The sequence below is a fragment of the Poecile atricapillus genome, chromosome 2 (assembly GCF_030490865.1).
Source record: "Poecile atricapillus isolate bPoeAtr1 chromosome 2, bPoeAtr1.hap1, whole genome shotgun sequence".
Classification (NCBI taxonomy): Eukaryota; Metazoa; Chordata; class Aves; order Passeriformes; family Paridae; genus Poecile; species Poecile atricapillus.
The window spans coordinates 101,981,181-102,003,397 of NC_081250.1; the positions used below are offsets into that span (position 1 = coordinate 101,981,181).

At 38.7% G+C, this 22,217-nt stretch overlaps 1 protein-coding gene across 1 annotated transcript in view; it reads left to right on the top strand.

Moving 5' to 3' along the window:
- The window catches only part of PIEZO2 (piezo type mechanosensitive ion channel component 2), a 287,977-nt gene that overhangs the window by 214,145 nt on the left and 51,615 nt on the right, over positions 1–22,217 (top strand). The window contains exons 19-29 of the mRNA XM_058833220.1: positions 1,422–1,454; positions 1,799–2,049; positions 4,975–5,135; positions 6,112–6,288; positions 6,465–6,590; positions 7,972–8,172; positions 9,227–9,431; positions 9,567–9,668; positions 10,135–10,300; positions 19,685–19,928; positions 21,115–21,211. Coding sequence (XP_058689203.1) covers positions 1,422–1,454; positions 1,799–2,049; positions 4,975–5,135; positions 6,112–6,288; positions 6,465–6,590; positions 7,972–8,172; positions 9,227–9,431; positions 9,567–9,668; positions 10,135–10,300; positions 19,685–19,928; positions 21,115–21,211 — 1,763 coding nt within the window. The remainder of the gene's footprint in view (positions 1–1,421; positions 1,455–1,798; positions 2,050–4,974; positions 5,136–6,111; positions 6,289–6,464; positions 6,591–7,971; positions 8,173–9,226; positions 9,432–9,566; positions 9,669–10,134; positions 10,301–19,684; positions 19,929–21,114; positions 21,212–22,217) is intronic.

The window sequence follows — 22,217 nt, forward strand, 5'->3', positions numbered from 1 at the left end:
GGTCCCTTCCAACCTAAACTATTTTATGATTCTGTTTTCAGTAGCCAAAGTTACTGAATAAACTGGATTTTTTTCGGTTATTAGACACACAGGTTCATTGTCCAACCCATGATGAGGAATTTTAGCCATGAATGTGGCTAAAATGTGATTAAACTTTAATACTTTATATTTTTTTGATGTTTGAATGTCTTGTTAAACTTCTAATTTTAAATCAATTTTTCTGCTTTTTTAAGAATTGGCGTGGTATTTCTACTTCAAGATTGCTTAGTCAGATTTCTGTAGTTTTTCCTTCATTTGAGATACCAAAGTTTCCATATTGAAGAAACTGCAACTCCAAAATGATTGAAAAATAATTCTTCTTGTTTGAACTTCTCATTAATTGCCTAGCCTATTAGTTTTGTTATTAATGATCAAGGGAAAAAAATATAGATTTTTAGTTTTTTGAAATGTAAAAATCCTAAAATTGGCAGAATTTCCTGTCTAAATAGTTATATGCAAGAATTTCACATCAAGAAAAATAAATCCCTGAGATGGTACTATTGCATATTAAAACAGCCTTACAGGTGCTTGAAACTATGCTGAGTGTAGTAATTTCAATAGCATAACCAAACATTTAATGACCTAATCGTGTACTTGCCAAAGGCAGACTTCATTGCAAGGAGTCATATTTAAAGGGAGACTGGGTTTTCTGCAGCTATGGGAGGTGAGTCCCAGCAGCACAGCTGTGGGAGAAAAAAGAAAACTATGAGAAAATATATATTTTCTCTTGTAAAGAAAATATATATACTGAATAATCTCAGGAAAAAAAAAAGAAAACAGGCACCATGGCACTAGAGAAATATTGTTTCTGTGTTAAATCAGTCATATCCCAGTGAAACTTACAGATTAGATTTAGATGGAGGCAATTATAAATTAAAGAAAAATCCTCTGTGACATGTGGCAAAGAAAGAATGAATGGCACTATCAAAGGCAGATATTATAAAATCTTCTGAAGGTGCAGCCATGGAATTCTTGCTTTTGTTCGTTCCCAAGTCTATAGCTAGAAGAAAAAATTGCCAATTCCTTGGCTTTCCAGGTGCATCTTATAGTTGGAAGAAGGTGGAAATGCAATTGCAGTGATAGGTCAGATACTTGTGATGGTTCAGCTGCATTGCTCAGAGCACAGAATAGCATTTACCATGTTTAGCACTGGTGTAAATAGGTTGCCCCCTTTCCATCTGTGCTGCAAATTCATGTTTCTTTATAGAAGCACCCTGTGAATGTCATGATGGCATGCTCTTGGCATCAGAAGGCTTCCGCTGATGGCGTAGGAGAATGCTTTATGACTTGTGATGTAGCATGACGTATTTGTCAATGACCTTCTTCTGTAACCCCTCTGTTCTCATCTCCCTTTTTCTTTCTGTTCCAATTACTTTGAGCAGCCTCAAGAAAAAAATACCAAACCACCAAAATGAGTAAGTCCCCTGTGAAGTCATGAAATGTTTCCTCTTAAATAATGTCATTTCATGCTTCTACATCTTAAACTCTGACCATTTTCTCCAGTGGGGAAAATGTCAAGTTTAAGTGTCAATACCACTCATTACTAACTAACCATTAGTATCTGAGTGAGTAGTAGTTACTAATACATTCCAGCAACTCAATTTTCAGTGTGTGTTTGGAGAGAGTACCAGAATCATTAACTTTTCTACTTCTAAGGCATTTTCCATGAACAGTTTAATTTTTTCTAATTATAGTTTGAGAAAGAAAAAGACTGATGTCATTACTCCTCAGTTGCTGACATGCTGCTGTTTACCAACAGATTGGTGCACCAAGATGGAAGCCTTCCTGACATAACTATGATGAATTTAACAGCCAGCAGAGAAAAGGAAGAGGATAAAATGCTGGAAGAGGCTGGTGAGAAAAGAATGGAAGAACCAGAGGGGGAGGGAGGGAAAGGGAGGGTCAAAAAAGGAAAAGAAGAGAAGGAGGATGAGGATAAAGAAGACGATGATGATGATGATGAGGATGATGATGATGACGACAATGAATCTGAGGAAGAAGAAACTACAGGTAAGCTTTGCAGAATGCTAATTTTTTACTTCCTCAGTCTTATTTAATAGTGTGAACAGGTGGTTTGTTATTGGTCATCCCTGTTAACTTCAATCACCGGGTTATCCCTCTAGTTTCACATGCAGTCTGTGTCAAAGAGCGTGAATGGAGCAGATGGATACTAATCAGTTATTCAACAGGCTACAGGCTCTCCTTGGGAAAAGTTTTACTGTAGGATGGTGAGAGGAAGAAACCAACAAAAACCCATTGCCCATTTCTTCAAGGTGGTGTGGGTTAGATTATTTGAAGGTTACCCCAAATCCTAAGTACTTCTTTAGAGTGAAATCTCCTTACAACAGAGAAAATAATACACATACATATTTAATATCTGATACTGCATGCGTTCAAGACACTCCTCCCCAGAAGTCCCAATGGATTTGCTTCATTATTTATGTGCACATTAGTGTCATATTTTTCACTTCTGAATATGGAATGTGTAATTGAGCCTGGATGAACATAAAAAACCTTAAGGGCAGACATGGGTATGGCTTATACTGTCATCCTTGATATTGTTAATATGAACTTCTAAGATTAATTATTACCATTACTCAGTTTGCAATATGAGCCAAAAGTGAAACTAGGAAAGAGCATTCAACACCAAAGGAAGCTGTATTCTTTTGAAAGGGCCTTGCTACAAGTTTAGTTAGTCATGCCAATATTCACAGGACTGTGACACCTAAATAGGGAGAGGATCTTTGTTAAGGCAAAATGGCAGCACATCAGGCTTAGCATCCCTAGGGAATCATTTAGGTTGGAAAAGACTTCTTAAGACCATTGAGTCCAATCATTAACACAGCACTGCCATATCCACCACTAGACCCTGTCCCTAAATGCCACACCTATACGTCTTTGAAGTACCTCCAGGGGTGGTGACTCCACCACTTCCCTGGACAGCCTGTTCCAGTGCTTGAACCTCAGCTAAAACAACTTACCTTTCCTGGCTGGAACAGCTGTCATCACAGAGGTGTGGTCAAGGGCCATGAAAACCTTTATTGGCCAGCTTTCATACTGTCTGTGAGGGATGAGGGGTCTGGTGCACTCCAGGCATCCCAATTTGTTGGGAGGGCTTTGGGAAGGAGGCCAGCTTGTGGACATTACTCTGTGCAGTGACACAGGCAAGCAGGGAAGTGGGGAGCTGCAGCTGGGGTTGTTTGGAAGTAGCACAAGGGGATCCATCTTTAAGGTGCAGATGACATTTATTTCTACTGGAGTTAAACCATTTTTATACAGCCATGTGGTCAGAGCTTTGACATTAAACACATTCACGTGTGCAGACTTCACTTACAGAGTGTTGTACAATCTTTCAGTGGATGCAGTCAAGCCTGTATTTTATTGAATTTTATGTATATGTATTGCCTGGCCATGCTAGACAGAGCACATTTTCTGCCTGCTACGCTTAACTGGCACTGTCTGGATACATCTTGCATGATGCAACACTGCAAATGAAAACAAATGCAATGAAAGAATGAATGAGAACATCTGCCTCTGTAAAGACTTAAATACTCTCATTGTGCTTATACAACACATATAGGATTAGATTTCTGTAGATTAATTAATTTCTCAAGTTTGATTATGTGCTTACAGAATTCTCATCACTCAGCATTTTTATTAGGATTTTCTAAGTTGTGTTTAGGCAAAGGAAAAAAATGGAATTTAGTTGTGAGGTGTTCCAGAAGTCTGCTTTTTCACCCAAATATGCATGTGTTCTTCACCCAAATATGCGTGGAGTAACCATCTTGGTCTTCTTTACATGTTAAATAAAGTGATAATTTGAAATAATTTCATAAAGACGGTGGTAACTCCTTTTCATTTTTACCAGCTTAGACAGTTATATGCTTTGGTATCACTTGCAAATGTTTCCATCTCTGATGTAAAGAATGTTCTCACTGCATGCAAAATCCCTCCTAATCTCCAAAATACTTCTGAAACCCTGAATACAGTGTGAAGACTCTATAGTAATACGTAGAGCCAGATGAAAAAGTTTCACAGCCAGCCCACAAGCAAAGTCATCATTTAGAGAGCACTGTTCAGCAAATGTATTGTCATGTGTATTGTCATGTCCCGTATTACTCACATGTAATGGGTGATGCCACAAGCTTGCTCACTGGAGTACTATTTGGGAGGATGTTTTTTTTAGCCAAACACCCCTGTGAAGGGGTACTTTCACCCAACTTCACAATCTCCACTTGATAGACTCCACTTTTCAACTGAGGGAAATATTTGTCTGGACTACCATTTCCCTTTCTTGATTTAGGTGTCCTGTGAAGGCACAGGTGCCAGTCTAAGAGGCTGTGCTGTTTTCAAGGCAGTTTAGACAACTCTGATATCTGAAGGTGTCTATAGTAGAATTGTCTAAACCCTTGTGACAGGAATCCAAGTCCCAGTGTGCACGGATAGAAATCCAATCTGGCTGAAAAGCTTTCTGGGTAGTAGTAGTAGTCTGTGCTGTCTGAAAACAGGCTAGGTCCATAGCTTCCATGCACCAAAAAAAAAAAAATTTTCTGAGCTGGAAAAGGACCAGGGCTGGAATTAGTTCCTGAATGAGATCTCTAAGCTTAGGTCCAAAAATCCTGGAGGATGAGAGTCCAAAAAGAGCTCTGATGAGATGAATAAAAGCAAAATTGGCAAGGGAGGCCACAACTGCCGCTTTTGAAGTGCAGAATCTTTCCAGGGAATGTGGGTCAAAAGGGAAAGCACCCCAGCTAAGTGGGCTTCAACTCCATTTTTAGTTAGTTAACCACTGAGCCATAGCTTTATTCTCCATCTTGTCTTACTCTAAGGCTTAGAAGAGAAGCTGAAAGCTTGTTGTTGTATAGCGGAGTATTCCATTTCACAGAGACCTTCTGTTTTTGTCCTTACAATGATTCTGCTTGAACATCCCTGCAGATTTAAGGAACAAGTGGCATCTGGTGATCGACCGCCTTACAGTGCTGTTTTTGAAATTCCTGGAGTATTTTCACAAGATGCAAGTCTTCGTGTGGTGGCTGTTGGAGCTGCACATCATCAAAATTGTTTCCTCTTACATCATCTGGGTCACAGTGAAAGAGGCAAGTAAACACCCACTATCAAACTCTCACACATTGTGGAGGCCTGTCAGCATCTGCCATGTGCTTACACACTCAGGTGTAGGGAGAGGGCTTTCTCCTGTCAGACCTCACTGAAATTATGGGATCCTGCTGGGTTTGTTCACCTGCTGGGAGCCTGCCTTGACATCTTCCACATTCTCTCTGTTTCAAGAGTCTCAGCCCCCATCTTTTGTCCAGATATTAAAATTTTATTAGTCCAATTCTTTAGATTTAAGAGACATAACCCCTCTGCTGCTTAAACTATCTGTGAGCACCATCCAAGGATGGAAGCTGTAGAAAAGAACTGAGAAGGCAGATGTAGGAAAATTACTTAAACTCGGACTGGTGCTTAAGAAACAAGAATGTGGAACAATGCCTGAAGAAAAAGGGAGCAACACTTTTAGCTGTGGTTCTGGTGTGGGCAATGTGAGTTCTCACATTCTGTGTTTATGTGACCATAGCCATTTCTTGAACAGGATAGTAAGACGGGATTCACTAAAAACAAAAAAAATATGCCTTTCCTCATTTTTTTTTAGATTTTTTTTTTTTTGGAGGGGAGAAGTCAAGAGGATGAAGATCAGTTGCACAGACACACGGATCTGTGCCACCTCTTCTCTGTCTCGTGTACCAAAGCAGCATAATCTGCATGTAGTCCTTTGTATTTCACATCTGTTGATAAGGAAGATATGGAATTTTGTGGATCTAATAGTATTAATATTATGTAGGTGGTAAATTTCTTCCTAAACCAACTGTAAAGTTTTTCCTTCTTCACTTACTACTTTGTGTCTGTGTTATTGTGGGTATCGTAATTTTTTTCTTTTTTCAATATTTTCCTCAAAGTTTCTGCATGTCCCTTTCTTTTGAGTGATTCTTTTTTTTACCTTCTGTGGAAAAGGTCAAAAATTCCTCAGTTCTTTTGTTACTCCATGTAATTTCTGTACTGTTTTTGTGTTTTCAGGTGTCTCTGTTTAACTTTGTGTTTTTAATTGCCTGGGCTCTTGCTTTGCCATATGCTCAATTTCGCCCACTGGCATCAAGTATCTGCACTGTTTGGACATGTGTGATTATTGTCTGCAAAATGTTGTACCAGCTCTCATCTATTGATCCCAAGACTTTTTCCAGTAACTGTACACTGGTGAGTACAAATGCATATTAAAAAGGTTTGACTGCTGTCTTCTTCAGTGAAGGAGAGCAAAAGGAAGCATATCAAGTACAAAAATAACAGTTCACCTGATGTATTATTGTTGATTATCATACCCTTCCCAAATAGTCTGCAAGTTACGTTTTATAACTGTTGAATTTTCTTTTTAGCCTGGAGAGAATGAAACTAAGGTAAATTTAGAAGAACTGAAAACCTCCGTGCTCTACAGTGGGCCAGTTGATCCTGCAGAGTGGGTTGGATTGAGAAAGTCTCATCCCCTTCTTGTGTACTTAAGGGTAACTCCTTTGTTTTCTGTGTTCAGATATTTTCTTATTTTTTATGAAAGTAGCATTGTGTTTGAAATAAATAATCTGCCACACAAAAAAATGGAATGCAAACCGTTGATAAGTACAGAGGGAAAGAGGCAATAGAAAACCACATCTGTTACACAGAACATTTCCAGAAGGGATTCAGTACCAATTAAGTTATTCTTTCATGTAGAACTATCACTTTCGGACTCTACTATCTGTTAAAAGCTCTTTAAGAAATGTAATAATTAAGAAGTCTAAGTAATTAAGAGGTGCATGGCTTTCAGATACCAAAGGACTGATGGGTCTAATTGGAGTAATTGCCCTGAATGACAGTGTGTGCTAAAAGTTAATTTTTCTAAGTGCTTATTCCTTAGCCACAGTTTAGAAAATGTAATGAGTTAAGAGAATCAGTCATTCAAACATTAGTAAATGGATGTCTGTTGTTTTTCTTCTTGGTTTTGGTTGATGCCTGTGAGCAATGTCTTACTATTCCTGTCTTGATTAAAGAACTTCACTTACAGTGAAAATGTGCCAAGTCCTGGGGAAAACAACATCTCTTATTAATTTAAAGAATCTCCAACATTCTATATACACAGTTTAAGGTTGTCAGAAAATATGAAAAACCCAGTGGCACCTGTTTCAGGAGATTCTTGTCCCAAATATTTTCTCAGAGAACAGAGATCTAGAGTTTGCCACTTCTGCTTCAGTTATGACTTCCTTGAGGGACTTTCTCCGAGCTGGTCTTTTTAACCAGCTTTTGGAGTTAGTTAGTACCTCTCTTCTATTGAACATTGGGCAGGTCTCCCTCCTGAGATGAATAAAAAATCAATTCATAGCCACCCTTGACTGCATCCTAGTCTGTCTGGCTTTGGGACAGATATACTATTCATGTGAATGAGTGCCCAGGTTAAATTTGCTCTACCCAACATCCTTATTTTGGAAAGTTAGAGTTTGACAGCTAAACCTCTGCAGATGACTTTTGTGTATGTTTTTATCTTCTCTCCTGCAAAACAAAACATGATACCTTAAGAGAAGCTATGAAATATGAGAGGGCACATGGATGGTTCAATGATTTTTTCCTTCCGTTCCTTTCCACAATTAGTTTTTATTATAGTATTTTTTAATTAATGCCTTTATATTAATCTTCTGGACGTCTGTATGAGTCATCAAAATTGAAGAACTGGTGTGAACCTTAATTTGTTTCAATCATAATATCTGGGAATAGGTGCCAGTGCATTCTGGAGTGCAAAGGTCCTCAGTGATAACACCAATTGGAGTATTAATGTGTTTATTCTTATCAGAAAATTTAATAGCTTCTTGTGGTTTTGACTTTTATTTAATATTCTCCTGATTGTGTCTCCCATAGAATAACTTACTGATGCTGGCTATTCTGGCTTTTGAAGTTACAATCTACCGTCACCAAGAATACTACAGATGTCGAAATAACCTCACCGCACCTGTGACTAAAACCATTTTCCATGATATTACAAGAGCACATCTGGACGATGGACTTGTAAACTGTGTCAAGTATTTCATAAACTACTTCTTCTACAAGTTTGGTTTGGAGGTAAATATGTATTACTTTTCTTTAGATTATCATTCCAAACCTTTTGAATGTTTTATTTTTGAATAGTAGCTTGGGCTGTGTTTGACATCTAGAGGCTTATTAGTCATCATTCATGTTAGTCATCTCTTAGTTCCCTTACCTTGTCTATTTGTTCATCTGCACATGAAATGTACTTTAAAGAAATCTTTCCATAAATAGTGATTTTTCACAATTTTCTATGCCTGTCTGAAGGAGGCAACTCTCAGAGTAATGCATCCTAAATTTAATCATAATGATGCTCTTGACCTATGTGTTAAACACTACCACCACTTTGATCAATGGAGTAAACTGTTCATAGCAATCTGAAGATTAAGAATGAATGAAAATTAAAGGAGCCCAGTAAGTTATTTCCTTTGGGTAATAATTTTAGGATCATTCTAATCTGGGGGGAGAGAAAACCAAAATAGCATAGTGCACTGAAGAAATAAAGTTTTCACAAAGTTTCAAAATACATTTCATGGAACTGAGTGAAGGGACTGCTTTCAGTGAACCCAGAAAATAGAAATGCTGGAATGCAGAGCCTAATGGAAAACTAAAGCTGTCTTCAGGAATGACTGGATTTGTCTATCACCAATAGAAACTGTATGGCCTAAATGCCTTGTCCATTTCCTACATGAGGATACATTTTAGTTGTTACCAGTCTTGAAAGTTCCTCTTCTTTTCCACATCTGTACATCCTATCAAAATATGTGGCTGTGTAATACGTTCTTTTCTTGGCAACAATTAAACATTTCACATACCAGCTATTGTGACAAGGCTCTTTCCTTCCTGCATCTTTAGATATCACATAATGGAAACAGACAGAAGAATCAAAATCAGAAACAGAATCAAAAAATTGGGTGTTTGAGTGGAGTGGTGGAAGCTGCTGTTGCAGCATCTTGGTTTGCACAGGGTTACTGCAGTCAGATGCAGCCACGTCCAAGCATTCTGTCAGGATCCACAATAATTTATTAGTGCTGTACTGACTAGCCACAAGGTTGTAAAAGTTGTTTATGTTTCTTTACTTCATTTCCAGACCTGTTTTCTTCTATCAGTGAATGTAATTGGTCAAAGGATGGATTTTTATGCAATGATTCATGCCTTCTGGCTGATTGCTGTACTGTATCGACGTAGGAGAAAAGCTATTGCAGAGATCTGGCCAAAATATTGCTGTTTTCTAGCATGCATCATTACATTCCAGTACTTCCTTTGCATTGGCATCCCACCTGCTCCTTGTAAAGGTAAGGACACCCTTTCTGTAAAATGCTACTTGCTTTTATAGAAAAATGCTGAAAAATTGATAAGTCTTCTGAAGAACAGGATTAAGTAATTGTTATGAGGTACTGATTGAATTTTTGCATGCTTTTGCTACACAGACTATCCATGGAGAAGTGGCAATGCCAACTTCAACTCCAACATCATAAAGTGGTTATACTTTCCAGACTTCATTGTGAGACCAAACCCTGTCTTCCTTGTGTGTAAGTATTTTAGCACGTCATTATGAAGTGCTTATATGTCCTTTGCTTAAGTCATCTGTACAGTGGAATTTGAAGCCAGCCTTTTATTTACACTTCAGTAGCAATATGACAGATTTTTTTGGCAACTGAATATTAAGCTTTGAATGCAGTAGAAAAATTCACAGAATTACTAATTTTTGCATCTGCTTTTCCTGTATCTCTTTTTTAATCACTTGACATCAAAATGTATGAATATTTCCCCTTTTCTCATTTATTTCTGCATAAAAGTCATAGACAATGACAGGTAAAAAAAGCCCTAAAAACGTTAATAAATTTCTATTCAGAGTTCAATGCATTGAAAACCACTCAGTCTTGGAAGTTGAATGTGTGGGAAAACAGTCTGGTAACTACATTATAATATATCACAACTCTCCTTACACCTTTGTTGATGACTGACTTTTTCCTTGCAATCACTACTTTCTCCTAGATGACTTCATGCTGCTTCTGTGTGCATCCTTGCAAAGGCAGACATTTGAGGATGAAAATAAAGCTGCAGTACGAATCATGGCTGGAGACAATGTGGAAATTTGCATGAACCTTGATGCAGCATCTTTCAGCCAGCATAATCCGGTTCCCGACTTCATCCACTGCCGGTAAAATTTGAATCTTAAATACTTGGAAAATACAGCACTTCCTTTTCATAAAGTTCACTAGGGTAAAAGTCATTCTCACAGCTTCCAATTTTTACTTGGAATTTGTATTCATGTATGTTCCCATCTAACATACTGCTGTATGAGAGAGCAGATAGTTAATTTCTGGGTAATCAGCATCTGGTTTAGAACAGGGTGGATGCAAACGTGTCTTCCTAAAACTGATTAATGTTTTAAGTGCTCCCTAGGGAAACTCAGAGATAAATTTGCCTGAAAGTCTGCATTCACAGAGTCATAGACTTGTTAAGGTTGGAAAAGACCTTTAAAATCATCATGTCCCACTGCTGTCTTAGACAACAAGCACATTGCAAAATGTTCACCTTTAGGTCACAAGTTCTTGCATGCTATCTGTGCACATGTGGATTTAGAAAGTTTAAGAAAAAGAAAGTAGTTCAGCTGTTAGATTAATCCTCTATATTTCCAACTCCAGAAAGAATCTTGGTGCTCAAATTTGAATCTCCCCTCATGAATGCCTGGCAGGGCAGCATTTATGTTGGACTTAAGTGCTCTGGTAGTTTCCCCCCAAACACAGACATATTAGCAAGAATCCATTGCAGCCTGCAGCTTCCTATGAATGTGTTTATTCCCAAAAAGTCATCAGTTGTGTCCTGCCAAGTTGTTGTCTAAGCACAATCAAAATAATACTCTAAGAGTCTGTCCTTTGTGATATTTCATCTAGAAATGAGAACCTTAGAAGTGTCTTGGAAGGGCAGCTGACATGTCTTCCTGTTCCTGAGCATTGCATAAAAGGTTGTTTAAGAAGGTGAATAATACAAAAAGGGGCAGAGCTTGAAGCAGTCTATTCTGAACAGACTTCAAACAATGGAACTGTTCCATTGTGTCATCATTTCAGGAAACACACATTAGCTCAGCTGTTCTAAATTGTGCTGGACATGCTCTACTTGAAGTTGTCTCTAAAAGTTGGTGCAGTATCACAAGAGAAAATGGGAAGAATACAATTTCTTAGCTGTGGTGTTCTGTCAGACTCGATATGTGAATGCATGTTACCAACCAATGTCTGAGTATGACAGGAATAGATAAATGTCTAGAACTAATGTCCATAAAAATTTTCCTTTTGATGACAGACTTTTATTTCTTTTACCAGACAAGTGGTATCACTAGAAGTCCTTCTCAAGATCTTTAGGATGATCCTGCTACTTCTGTTACAATTGGTTGCCAACTCTATCTTGAAATAGCTTTGAACTCTTGAAACATTTAATTGACTCATTTGTCCAGAGATTTATAGTTGCTACTAGGCAAAGGTTGAACAGTTCTCCCTCTTGAGAATTTCCAGTCTGCACAGTGAACCCTGTGCTCTAGATTCAGTAAAATAAGCAGGAAGGAAGAAGTATTAATCTTTCTTCAAAATGGTCCATCTAGTGAGAATGCTTTCTAAAAGATATCTGACTAATAAAACTTGGTTGAGAGGGAGTGTAGTGGACTTTGCCTGAGCTTTTCTCTTGCCACTGAAATTGTGTCCATCTTAGCAAAGGCTGATGCAGCAGTTGCATTGGGCAAACTGATGTGTTTAGTCACTGGTAAAAACTATCACTGGTTTCTGACAGAAAGATTGAATTTTCCTCCCTTAGTCCAAAAAAAAAAAATTCTGAAAAAAATTTGTTCATGGTGAGAATGTGTTTTAAAGCTGTCTTCAGAAGAGAAAAAGGCAAGAAAATCACTGCTTTTTAAACAGCCATTTTTGGGATAATTTCAATGTTCTCTGGAATCTGATAGGCAACTCTGGTCATCTGTAGAGCATATTCCCAGATGGACTAACAAGAAACTTTGAAACACAGAGAATATTTGAAGGTTTTGGGTGGTAATCGGAGTCAGGTTTATAGTGGAAAGCCAAGTTCAAGCTGAACTGGCCTGCTGCCCCTCCACAGTCCTTTGGGTTAATTTCTGTGTTTTGGTTCGTGTGCGTGGTATGCATCAGCTTGAAGCCATTGGTGGCAGGACATCCACACTGCTGGGTGTGTGCTGACCAAGGAGACCTGCGGAGGGGTGATTAACAACACACAACCATTTAACTGGGAGTTTGCTGCATGTATTAGGCAGTATGTACTATTACTGATTGAGAGTACAAAGAGCCCCAGAAAATCAATTAATCAATTAGTGGAGGTGAGCTGAACAAATAAACTGCAATCACTTTATATTTGGGGTTTTTTATGTATTTTGGCACCTAAATGTCAAAAATCTGTGCAACCGTTTCATGAGACAGCTTCCTGTTGTGTGAATAAGGAGAAGAATGAAAACAAGGCAGAGAAAGGAAAAAGAAGAGGTACATTTTTGTTTGAAAAATGAATCATGAATTACTAGAAAACCCATTAATTAACGCATTCAGGAACAAAGGAAATTCCTGTTTTTATTATCTTTTCTTGTAGATATTTCAGCAGGGAATCATGGAATCATAGACTGGTTTGCATTGAAATGGAAGGGACTTTCCATTTCATCCAGATCATCTAATTCCATCTAATTCCAACCTCCCTGGCATGGGTAGGTTGGTTCCACTAAACGAGGTTGCTCAAAGCCCCATCCAACCTGGCCTGGAACACTTGCACAGCTCTGGGAGACCTGTTCCACTGCCTCATTACACTCTGAGTAAAGAATTTCTCTCTAACATCTTATCTAAATCTCCCCTCTTCTAGTTTAAAACCCTTCCCCTTGTTTTATCCCTGTGTGCCTGTGTAAACACTTCTCTCCTTTTTTTATAGGACCCCTTTAATTACTGTAAGACCACAATGAGGTTTCATCAGAGCTTTCTCTTCTCCAGGCTGAACAACCCCAACTCTCTCAGCCTTTTAGGAGAGGTGCTCCATCCCTCTGGCCATGTTCTTGGACTGAGGACCCCAGGTCTGAACGCAGTACTCCAGGTGGTATCTCACAAGAGCAAAGTAGAGGGAGAGAATAATCTCCCTTGATCTCTTTTGAAGCAGCCAGGATATAGTTGGCTTTCTGAGATGTGCGTGCATATTGTCAGCTCATGTCCAGCTTTTCATCCATGGGAATCCCAAAGTCCTTGTCAGGGCTGCTGTCAATGAATTCCTCTCTTAGTCTGGGATTTCCCTGGCTCAGATGCACTAGGACTTGTTCAACTTAATGAGGTTCATACAGGCCCACTTCTCAAGCTTGTCCAGATCCCTCTGGATGGCATCTCATTCTTCTGTTGTGCCAACTGCTCTGCTCAGCTTGGTGCCATCTGCAAACCTGCTGAGAGCACACTTAATCCCACTCTGTGTCACTGATGAAGATATTGAGGAGCACCTGTCCCAGGACAGAGAGACACCACTCGTTACCTGCCTCCAACTGGATAAAGGGCCATTGTCCCCAACTCTCTGGCCGCATCCATTCAACCAATTCTCCATCCACTGAATAGCCCATTTGTCAAATCCAGGTCACTCCAGTCTAGAGAGATCAGGACAATCTTTAAGGTTTTACACAAGTCCAGGTAAATGACATTTCTCATATGTTTGCCATATAGAGCATTGCAGTTGTTCCATCATAAAAGCCACCAGAGTGGGCAAACACAATTTTCCTTCAATGAAGCCATGCTAGGATCACCTTCATGTCTTGCATATGCCTTAACATTACTTCCATGAAGACCTGCTCCATGATCTTCCCAAGCACAGAGGGAAGGCTCACTCATCTGTAGTTTTACAGGTCTTCCTTCCACTCCCTTCTAAGTTATGACTTCTCTTTTTTTTTTTTTTTGTTTGTAGTTGTTAACTGAATGAATGTGTAATGGGAACATGTAGGATGGTGTCTCTAAGAATAAACAGGCCCTCCTTTAGAATGAACTGCATAATAGGTCTTGTGTTCTTTAAGGTATCTTACCTTTCTTTGAGTTCTTAAGTGTCTCTTTCAATGCTTTCACCACAATATAGATTATCCCAGGCTTTTTATATTATTATTGTTTAGATTATGTTATTTTTGAGATGTTACACTGTGCATATGCAATCCTAAATGCCTAATTTGCTTCAAAGAAGCACCAGAGAATAGCTGACAGTACCTTAAGGTGACTGAATATTTTATTAGAGTTTATAAATCTTTAAAAGAAGGACTCTCAAGCTCTGAGTAATCCATTGAAGATCTGCCTCAGAAGAAAATGTATGTATCTGGCCTCCGTCCAAGACAATTTGGAACTGAAAGGGCTTTGTCTAAAAATGTTTCTTGTGCTTTTCAAGAGAAGTTTCAGTATGGTCTAAATAGTAGCATGGACAAGAACTTGGTTCAAACCTTATCCAAGCAAATGAAATTAATAATGGCATTTCTCCAAAAGTCAGTCAGAAGGAGCCAAACAGTAAGAGAAGACAACCTGGTTATGAATAAATTATGAAGCAGAAGAAAAAAAAAATTAAAATTGTGCTTGGTATTCTTGTGTTTTCTGAGAAGTCTGATGTGTATTTACTGCTGTGTAAAAGAATGGCAGCTGCAGACCAGAAGCACCCTTTCTGAAGTGTCACTTTGCTTGAGAAGATACTACTTGGTCACTGTTCTAGTAGACAGGGATAAAAAGCTTTTAACTGCAACATAAACAGTAGCAGAAGAAGAAAATATTTCAAAAATGCTTCATTTTCTTCTCTCTGGAGAAATACTTGAGTTCAGCAATGATAAATACAGTCTAAGTAAGAGATTTCCTGAAATTTTCTTGTCTTTCCACCCCCAGAGTTCTCAGGGGATACGTGCTTGACCCCAAAGGAGTGCACATCCAAAGGACTTTGAAACAGAAATAAGAACAAAGAATAGAAATAGGAGCTTTTAGAATGACACAGGATTTAAAGCAACTTCACTGAGAATAATCCTTTCCCACAGTCTCCAATGCTGGAAAATTCTCATTTCAGTTCCCAAGAAGTTTTTCTCTTAGATATTGTCAGGGAAAAAAAAAGTTTGGGATTGTAATCTGCTTTTTTCCACTTAGAAGCAGAAACAGTCATTGAACTGTCTCATTTAATACCTGTGCTCTGGGAACCATCATGAAGGGAGTCAGGTAAAGTGTCTGAAAGGTAGCTCTAATGCCAGTCTTGGAACTGTATTCCAACTTAGGTTAGTGAGATAGGACCTGTAAATGAGCATCATAGGCTTAGTGTCATATTTATTATTTAAAGCAGATAAACATTCTGTTGCTAAAAAAAATGAGCATCAACAAATAACACAGTTGTGAATTTAGGTGTTTTTAAGGTGGATACGATCATGAAGGAAGGACTCCACTGGTAAGAAATTAATCATAAAAGAATATCAGTTCCTTGAGAGGGTTTAACGAAAGTAGTAGGAACTGACCTAGGGGATCCACAACACTAGATTTGAAGAAGTCCATTGAAATAAGGGAGTTAGTTCTCAGAAGATTGGATGTTGCTATTGGCAGAGGGAAAATCAACAGAACTCCCTTCTGAAAGCTGAAATAGAGCTCCAGGGAAAGGGTTTAAGGAGGGAAGCTGGCTTGGGAACATTAGAAATGTTGAGATTAGAAGCGGAAACAAGCTCTGATGCAGGGTCACACAGGCTGCTGAGAGTGTATGGAACAGGAGATATGGAAGAAAGAAAGAGGAAATTTGGGAGTAGGTGAAGCTTACAGAACACATATTACAGGGGCAATATGCCATCAGAAGAAGGCTACAGGAGGAGCCTTGGGGTTATGTGAAGGTGGGTACCCCACTCAAAGCAGGGTGCTGCTAAGGGAAAACAATGAAGCTATGTAACAGCATAATGCTCCTCCAGCATGAAGAAGCCTTTAGCTGCATCCATCTCCACAAAAGGCTCTCACCAGTGTGTAAGCAGAAGTGTGTTCTTCCCCTAAATTTCAGAGCACTGGCTGAGGACAAATACCTTTCCTGAAATGGATTATTGGCTGCAGCATCAGCACCTCTTGGTGCCTGCAGGCAGAGGTCCAGACACCAGACTGGTCATAGCCAAACACACTGTGTAGCATGCCAGGAAAACAGCTGCACCTAGAGCAATCTCTCTGCAACAGGCTGGGTTGTATTACAGTTAAAAATTAATTACTGTGGAAATTAAATATTGAAACAATCATGGTAAGATAAATAAAACTTTAGAAAAGAAAAGCAGATAATTTGATACAGAGAGCCATCTGAGGTTAAAATAACTTTGATGGATGTGTGGAATGAACTTCAGACTTTGTCTTCCTTGGTTTTGAGCAAATTGATACGGTCATTTTTTCCAAAATGTTATCCAGAGTATTAGTGGGTTCTACTAATGACATGGTTGGAAAATCAGTGGGTTTTATTTCTCATTAATCTTTCAGGTTTCTTCTGTGAAATTTCTCATTCAGAGGCTGTCATGCTACCAAGAGCCGTAGTTTGATGCTTTTGGTGCACTGGTGTAGTGGGTAGTCTTACTTGGATGTGGGACTGTGTTCCTAGCCTCCTGCTGCACCCTTCCACCTTTCTGCATTCATCACACCAGCACTGAGCTGGTTCAGAGGCTAAATGGGCAGAAAAGTATCCCTTCCTTCTGTCCTCCCTCAAAGTAAATAGGCTTTTGAAAATTTTCTTCTTGAAACCATTTCAAAGAGCCAAAGCCATAAAAGGGGCTGAAATGCTGAAGGGATGAAAGGGGGTGGGACTGTGCCCTTGGGAACCAGCTGTGCAGATTTCTAATGTGTATTGTTAAATATCACATCCTGGGGGTGGCCTTTTGCTCTTAGTGAATGAAAGGAGATTTAAAGAACACTTGGAAAATGAGAGTTTGGAAAATTTACATGACATTAAACTAATGAGCTGTGTGGTCTGTAGTGGAAGCATAAAATCACAATATATGCTATCCAGGATTAAGCATTTTCTCCTGTCTGTGTAGGAGCTTTTAAACAGAGGGTAAGCACCTCACCTGTCCTCATGGGTTTAACTGTTGGGGTCTCTTTGTCCTTCAGCCTCCACTACTGCATTATGATTTCAGAGCAAGGAACTGAAACACCTTGTTTCCTCAACAAGGAAATACCTTGTTTCTGGGCTTTGAGACAGAATTTAAAGATTTATGTATGAGACCATGTCAAATTATTTGAGAAGTAATACGTAAAGAACTCCCCACCAAGACATGTCTTTGTTCCTACTCTTACTGCACTTGACCTATCCATATCAATATAAAAAAATTAATGAAAGTTAGGGGGCAAACTCTATGCTGTAATAGACAAGATTTTGCATATTGTAACTGAAAAAAACATGATTTCAGGAAAACTTTTATCTACCTGAAACAACTTTTGTGGTTCTCTCCTTTGTGTTCAATGCAGCATTCTTCTTGGGATAGCACAGAAGTACCTTGGATGGTTTGTGGTCTTCATTGTTTAGGTGTGCTTTGGCTGAGTTGTCCAAACACATTTTGTGAGATGTGCACTCCCAGATGAATTCTTGGGAGCCATTCTTATTGTTGGATTTGCATGTAACTGCACAGTTATAGAATACTTTCCATCTTTAAGGACTACATCATTTGTCACTTGACACAGTTGTAGTGCCTCCTCCCTTCTTAGAATTTTTCCATTGCATGCAGTTTTGTTGTTTGGTTGATTTAGAGATACCCAAGGCTATTTTATAATATATATATATTTTAATATATATTTTGGATATAAGAAGAACAGGTGTATTTAATATTTTAGATGATGCTAAAATTTATGAAATGGCTACCATTATAGTGAAAAAACAGCTAGATTATTGTCTTCCTTTTCACATTCTCTCTAATTTCCAGAAGTTTTAATCTAAGACTGATACCTGCTGCTGATTATGACTCAAGCAAGCACCACATCCATATGTTGGGAAGTTTGGATTGAGACAGCTGTGTCTAAGAGTCAGAGTTCAATTTTATTGAAGAGTATTAAGACATTGCTGATTGTTTGATCAATTTGGTTCTATTTTGGGCATTTCTCAAAAGATGCTGATGCATTTTGTTGGTAGCAAAGGACAAGCTTTTTGAAATACAGCAGTGTCAGAAAGTGATCTCTTCCTAGCCATCCCACACAGCAATAGTTATTATTAAAGGAATATCAAACAGAGTATTATTTTCTGGAGAAACAATGAGATAACCCTTTCTAGTGTGCATGAATTTAATGAAGACCTCTTCGACTGATGTCTTCTTTATTTTCCCAGTGCATATTGATTCTTTGTTAATGTTTTATCACCCAAAACCCAGTAACATCTCCAAAGTCATGATATTTTTAGATTTCACAGGCAGTAAATCACAAATTTCTTATATATTTGTAGGAAATGAACACAAAGGAGCTTGTTACCTTTCATTAAGTGCCTCTCTGGTGAAATATGTAGTATAGGCCTATAAATGTAAGACTATAAATACATACTCCTAGAAAGTTCTGAGAACATTAAGCAGCAGGGGCCTTTTTATGTGGCTTCATACAGTGTATTTAGTTCATTTGCTCCTTACATGGTTTGGCTTAGGTATCTGTGCACTCCTGTAGTTCTGTCTCCCTAACTGGTTTCCTGACAAATGTAGCTACGCAGCCTGGGTGAACAGACTCTGAAAACACAGTTAGATTTGGAATCAAAACACTATAAACGGGAGGAAACTAAGAATTAGTTGGTTTTGCAGTGTTTAGCTATATCTAGTATTTGGTATTGCCTTTGGCAGATATTCTTGTTTGAAAGCTCACTGAGTCAATATTAAGTCTAGATTTTAAGAAATCTGAAAATACCAAATTGTTTCTCTCTCTTTCCCACTGTAGGCCAGGCTGATTTCAGATAGCTCTGTCTCACAGATTCCTGGAAAACGTTTCAGTAAATTCTATCACATTTCTGTTCTGTAGAAACCTTTTGCCCCTCAAAATTTTTGCTGTTGATCTCCATTAGAGAAAGATATTTTTAGCTGCTGTCTTTGAAAACTAGTCTTTTGATCAGGCTGAATTCCCTAGAAGTCATCAATAATTATGGAATTGTTTTGCAGTGGTGTACTGTAGTCAGCTTTTTAAAATAGTTTTCTTATACTATTTCTTAGACTTCTTGAAAGATGATCCCAGGCAACTTTTAGATCTCATATATGGCATTGCCAGATAATATCCCTCCACCATGAATTTTGGTGAGAACAGGTTTTCCTCCCTTCTGTGATACAAGGCTTGATCCTGCAGCAAGCACGGCGTCCTGACCAGGTGTAGCAAGGTGCTTATGCACAGGAAGGAGCTGGAGTGGCATGTATGAGCTGGGCAGACCCATGCATGAACCAAATCCCCTGACTGTGGTGTTAGTGGTGAGCACCTGCACAAGTACTGAAGAGTGAGAATGCCCAGAAGACCTTCTGCACAAGTGTAGAAAGAGGAAAAATAACATTGCCCTCAGAAAAAGAATGGTAACTTTTTTCTCCTTATTTTACTTCTAGGTCCTACTTAGACATGTATAAGGTGATAATATTTAGTTACCTCTTCTGGTTTGTGCTTACCATAATCTTCATCACGGGAACCACAAGGATCAGCATATTCTGTATGGGCTACTTGGTGGCCTGCTTCTATTTCCTTCTCTTTGGTGGAGACCTGTTGCTGAAGCCCATTAGGAGCATTCTGCGTTACTGGGACTGGCTGATTGCCTACAACGTCTTTGTGATCACCATGAAGAACATCCTGTCGGTGGGTAGCCGCTGCCTTTCCTCTGCCCTCAGCACTTCAGTTTCTTTGGAGGTGTGCACAGTGCGTTGAGTGGTCATTAAAAATCCTTCTTTGGGACCACAGCCTCCTGCAAGCACAAAGCAGTCTTCATTTCAATCCAGCATTGCTACAGAATGGCAGTGCATATCCGTCGTAGGAAAACACGCTCACTCGGGCTCTGTGAAAGCTCACAAGCTGCTTTCAAAGGGCCAGGTTCTGGTTGCTTTGCCCAATGAAGTCTCTCCTTAGAAGCCTCACAAAAATCTCAGTGGACTGAAAAATGAGTAAGAAGTGCAAAATTAGTCATATTGTTGATAAGTAGTGCACATTTAATTAGAACATTTATTTAAATAAGGAATTTTCAAACCTAGTACAAGATGCAGTTGTGTGATGTAATGCAATTAGTGAAGTTGACTACAAAGTTACAAACTCCATTCCTGTTTCCTTTAGAACTAATGTCAAATTCAGGTGAAAACAGATGTATTTGATAATTAAATGTCAAATTCTTCTGCAAAATGTTAAAGATTTGCATGCATTACTTAATTCTTTTGTATGTATTCTTGCAGTGGCACTGACAGGTGATTCAGACAAGCCAGTAATTTCAATCTTTTTGAAAGACAAATTTAGATTTATTCCTGGCAATTGCGTTTTAGCTTTGAACGTTTTTAGTGCTGGACTGCAAAGAACAGACATTTTTCTTTTTACATTTATTTAAGTCACTATGCTAAAATAAAATTGATTTATGGGTGGTTTGAATTTGCAAATGTTCTAAATGCTTACATATGTTATTCATTTTATGCTTGGGAACTCAGTGGAGCTACATGTGTCTTAAGCTTGTCCATCCATGTATGCTTGCAAGATTAAGTCAGTGATTTATAAAAGTTGCTTAGTTGTCACATCACATCATATGCCAGATGTGTCCCTTTCTGTGCAAAACAAACAAACCCCACATACCTCCTATCTCACTAGTAATCAAAAAATCAAATTCTGTCTAAGAGTAGTTTGTGTCTAGTGGTAAAGCCACTCTTTCTTCCAAGCTCTTTTAGTAATGAGGATAATTTGACTGCCTTTGGCTGTATTATTTCTCATGTAATGTAAAAAGATGCAATTTTTCTTATCTTTATTTCTGCTACATCTTGTTACATGAAACTGCCCTTTTACTTTGCAGATAGGAGCATGTGGCTACATTGAATCATTAATTAAGAATAGTTGCTGGGTGATTCAGGCATTTAGCCTGGCTTGTACAGTTAAAGGCTACCATATTCGTAAGTATAGCTTATTTTTCTCCATAATTTTCTATAAATAAAGAATCACTTTAAAATCTTCTACCATATGTAAGTTGTGCCTTCCCTTGAAATACTACCTTTTGAAAAATCTTGGTCCTATATTGATTAGCAACACAGAATATTGAAGATATTTCACAGAAACAAGGGAGACACGTATCCAGAGAAAACTACCACCATCCCCATCCATCCATCCATCCATCCATCCATCCATCCATCCATCCATCCATCCATCCATCCATCCACAGCCAGCATTTGCTGTAAACAAACAATTCACTGATATTGGCACTTAACACATTTTCCCATATATGCAGCTGATGTGATACTCTGGATTACTGTACAACTTGAGCTAAAAAGTCAGCTCACCATCACTGGAGGGACCAGGCCCCTTTTCCCAGCTGTACTCCCTGTGTGCAGTGTGGACTCCCACTCTGCCCTGTGTACCAGAGTTGGGTGGTTCAAAGGGTCAGCCAGTTCAGCTCACTGAAATGGCATGAAAGGGGCAATTTTTCTGCATGCATAGTGATTTTAGGCCATTTAACTTCCTCGTGATCATTCTCAAGTGGTGATAAAAAGAATGAAGTGGACAATGTCTGTGGATGGAGGTGAGAGAAGGGAGGAATGAAGTTTGGAGAGCAAAATCCTTCACAATCTCTGTGAGCTATTAATTTGTCTCCACTTTGTCCTGACACCCTGGCTTAACAGTTTGAAAACACCTGCAGTTTTTTTAATGTTCTTTGGGTTTGGTTTGGGTTTCTTCTGAATTTAAAGAGCTGTTTCATCCTAGTGAGTCTGCAGCAAAATTCTGAATTCCTGTCATCATGATTGATCCTAATGGGTAAGTGTGGAGTAGGGGAAAATAAAGTAAATACGAAGAGGCAAATTCACAGGATGAAAGGTGCCCAGGAATTCTTGTGTTATCCAAAACTTTTTGGGCAGCAACAGAAACTTAGACGCAGGTTTTCAACCCCCCGAGGGTTTGGGCACT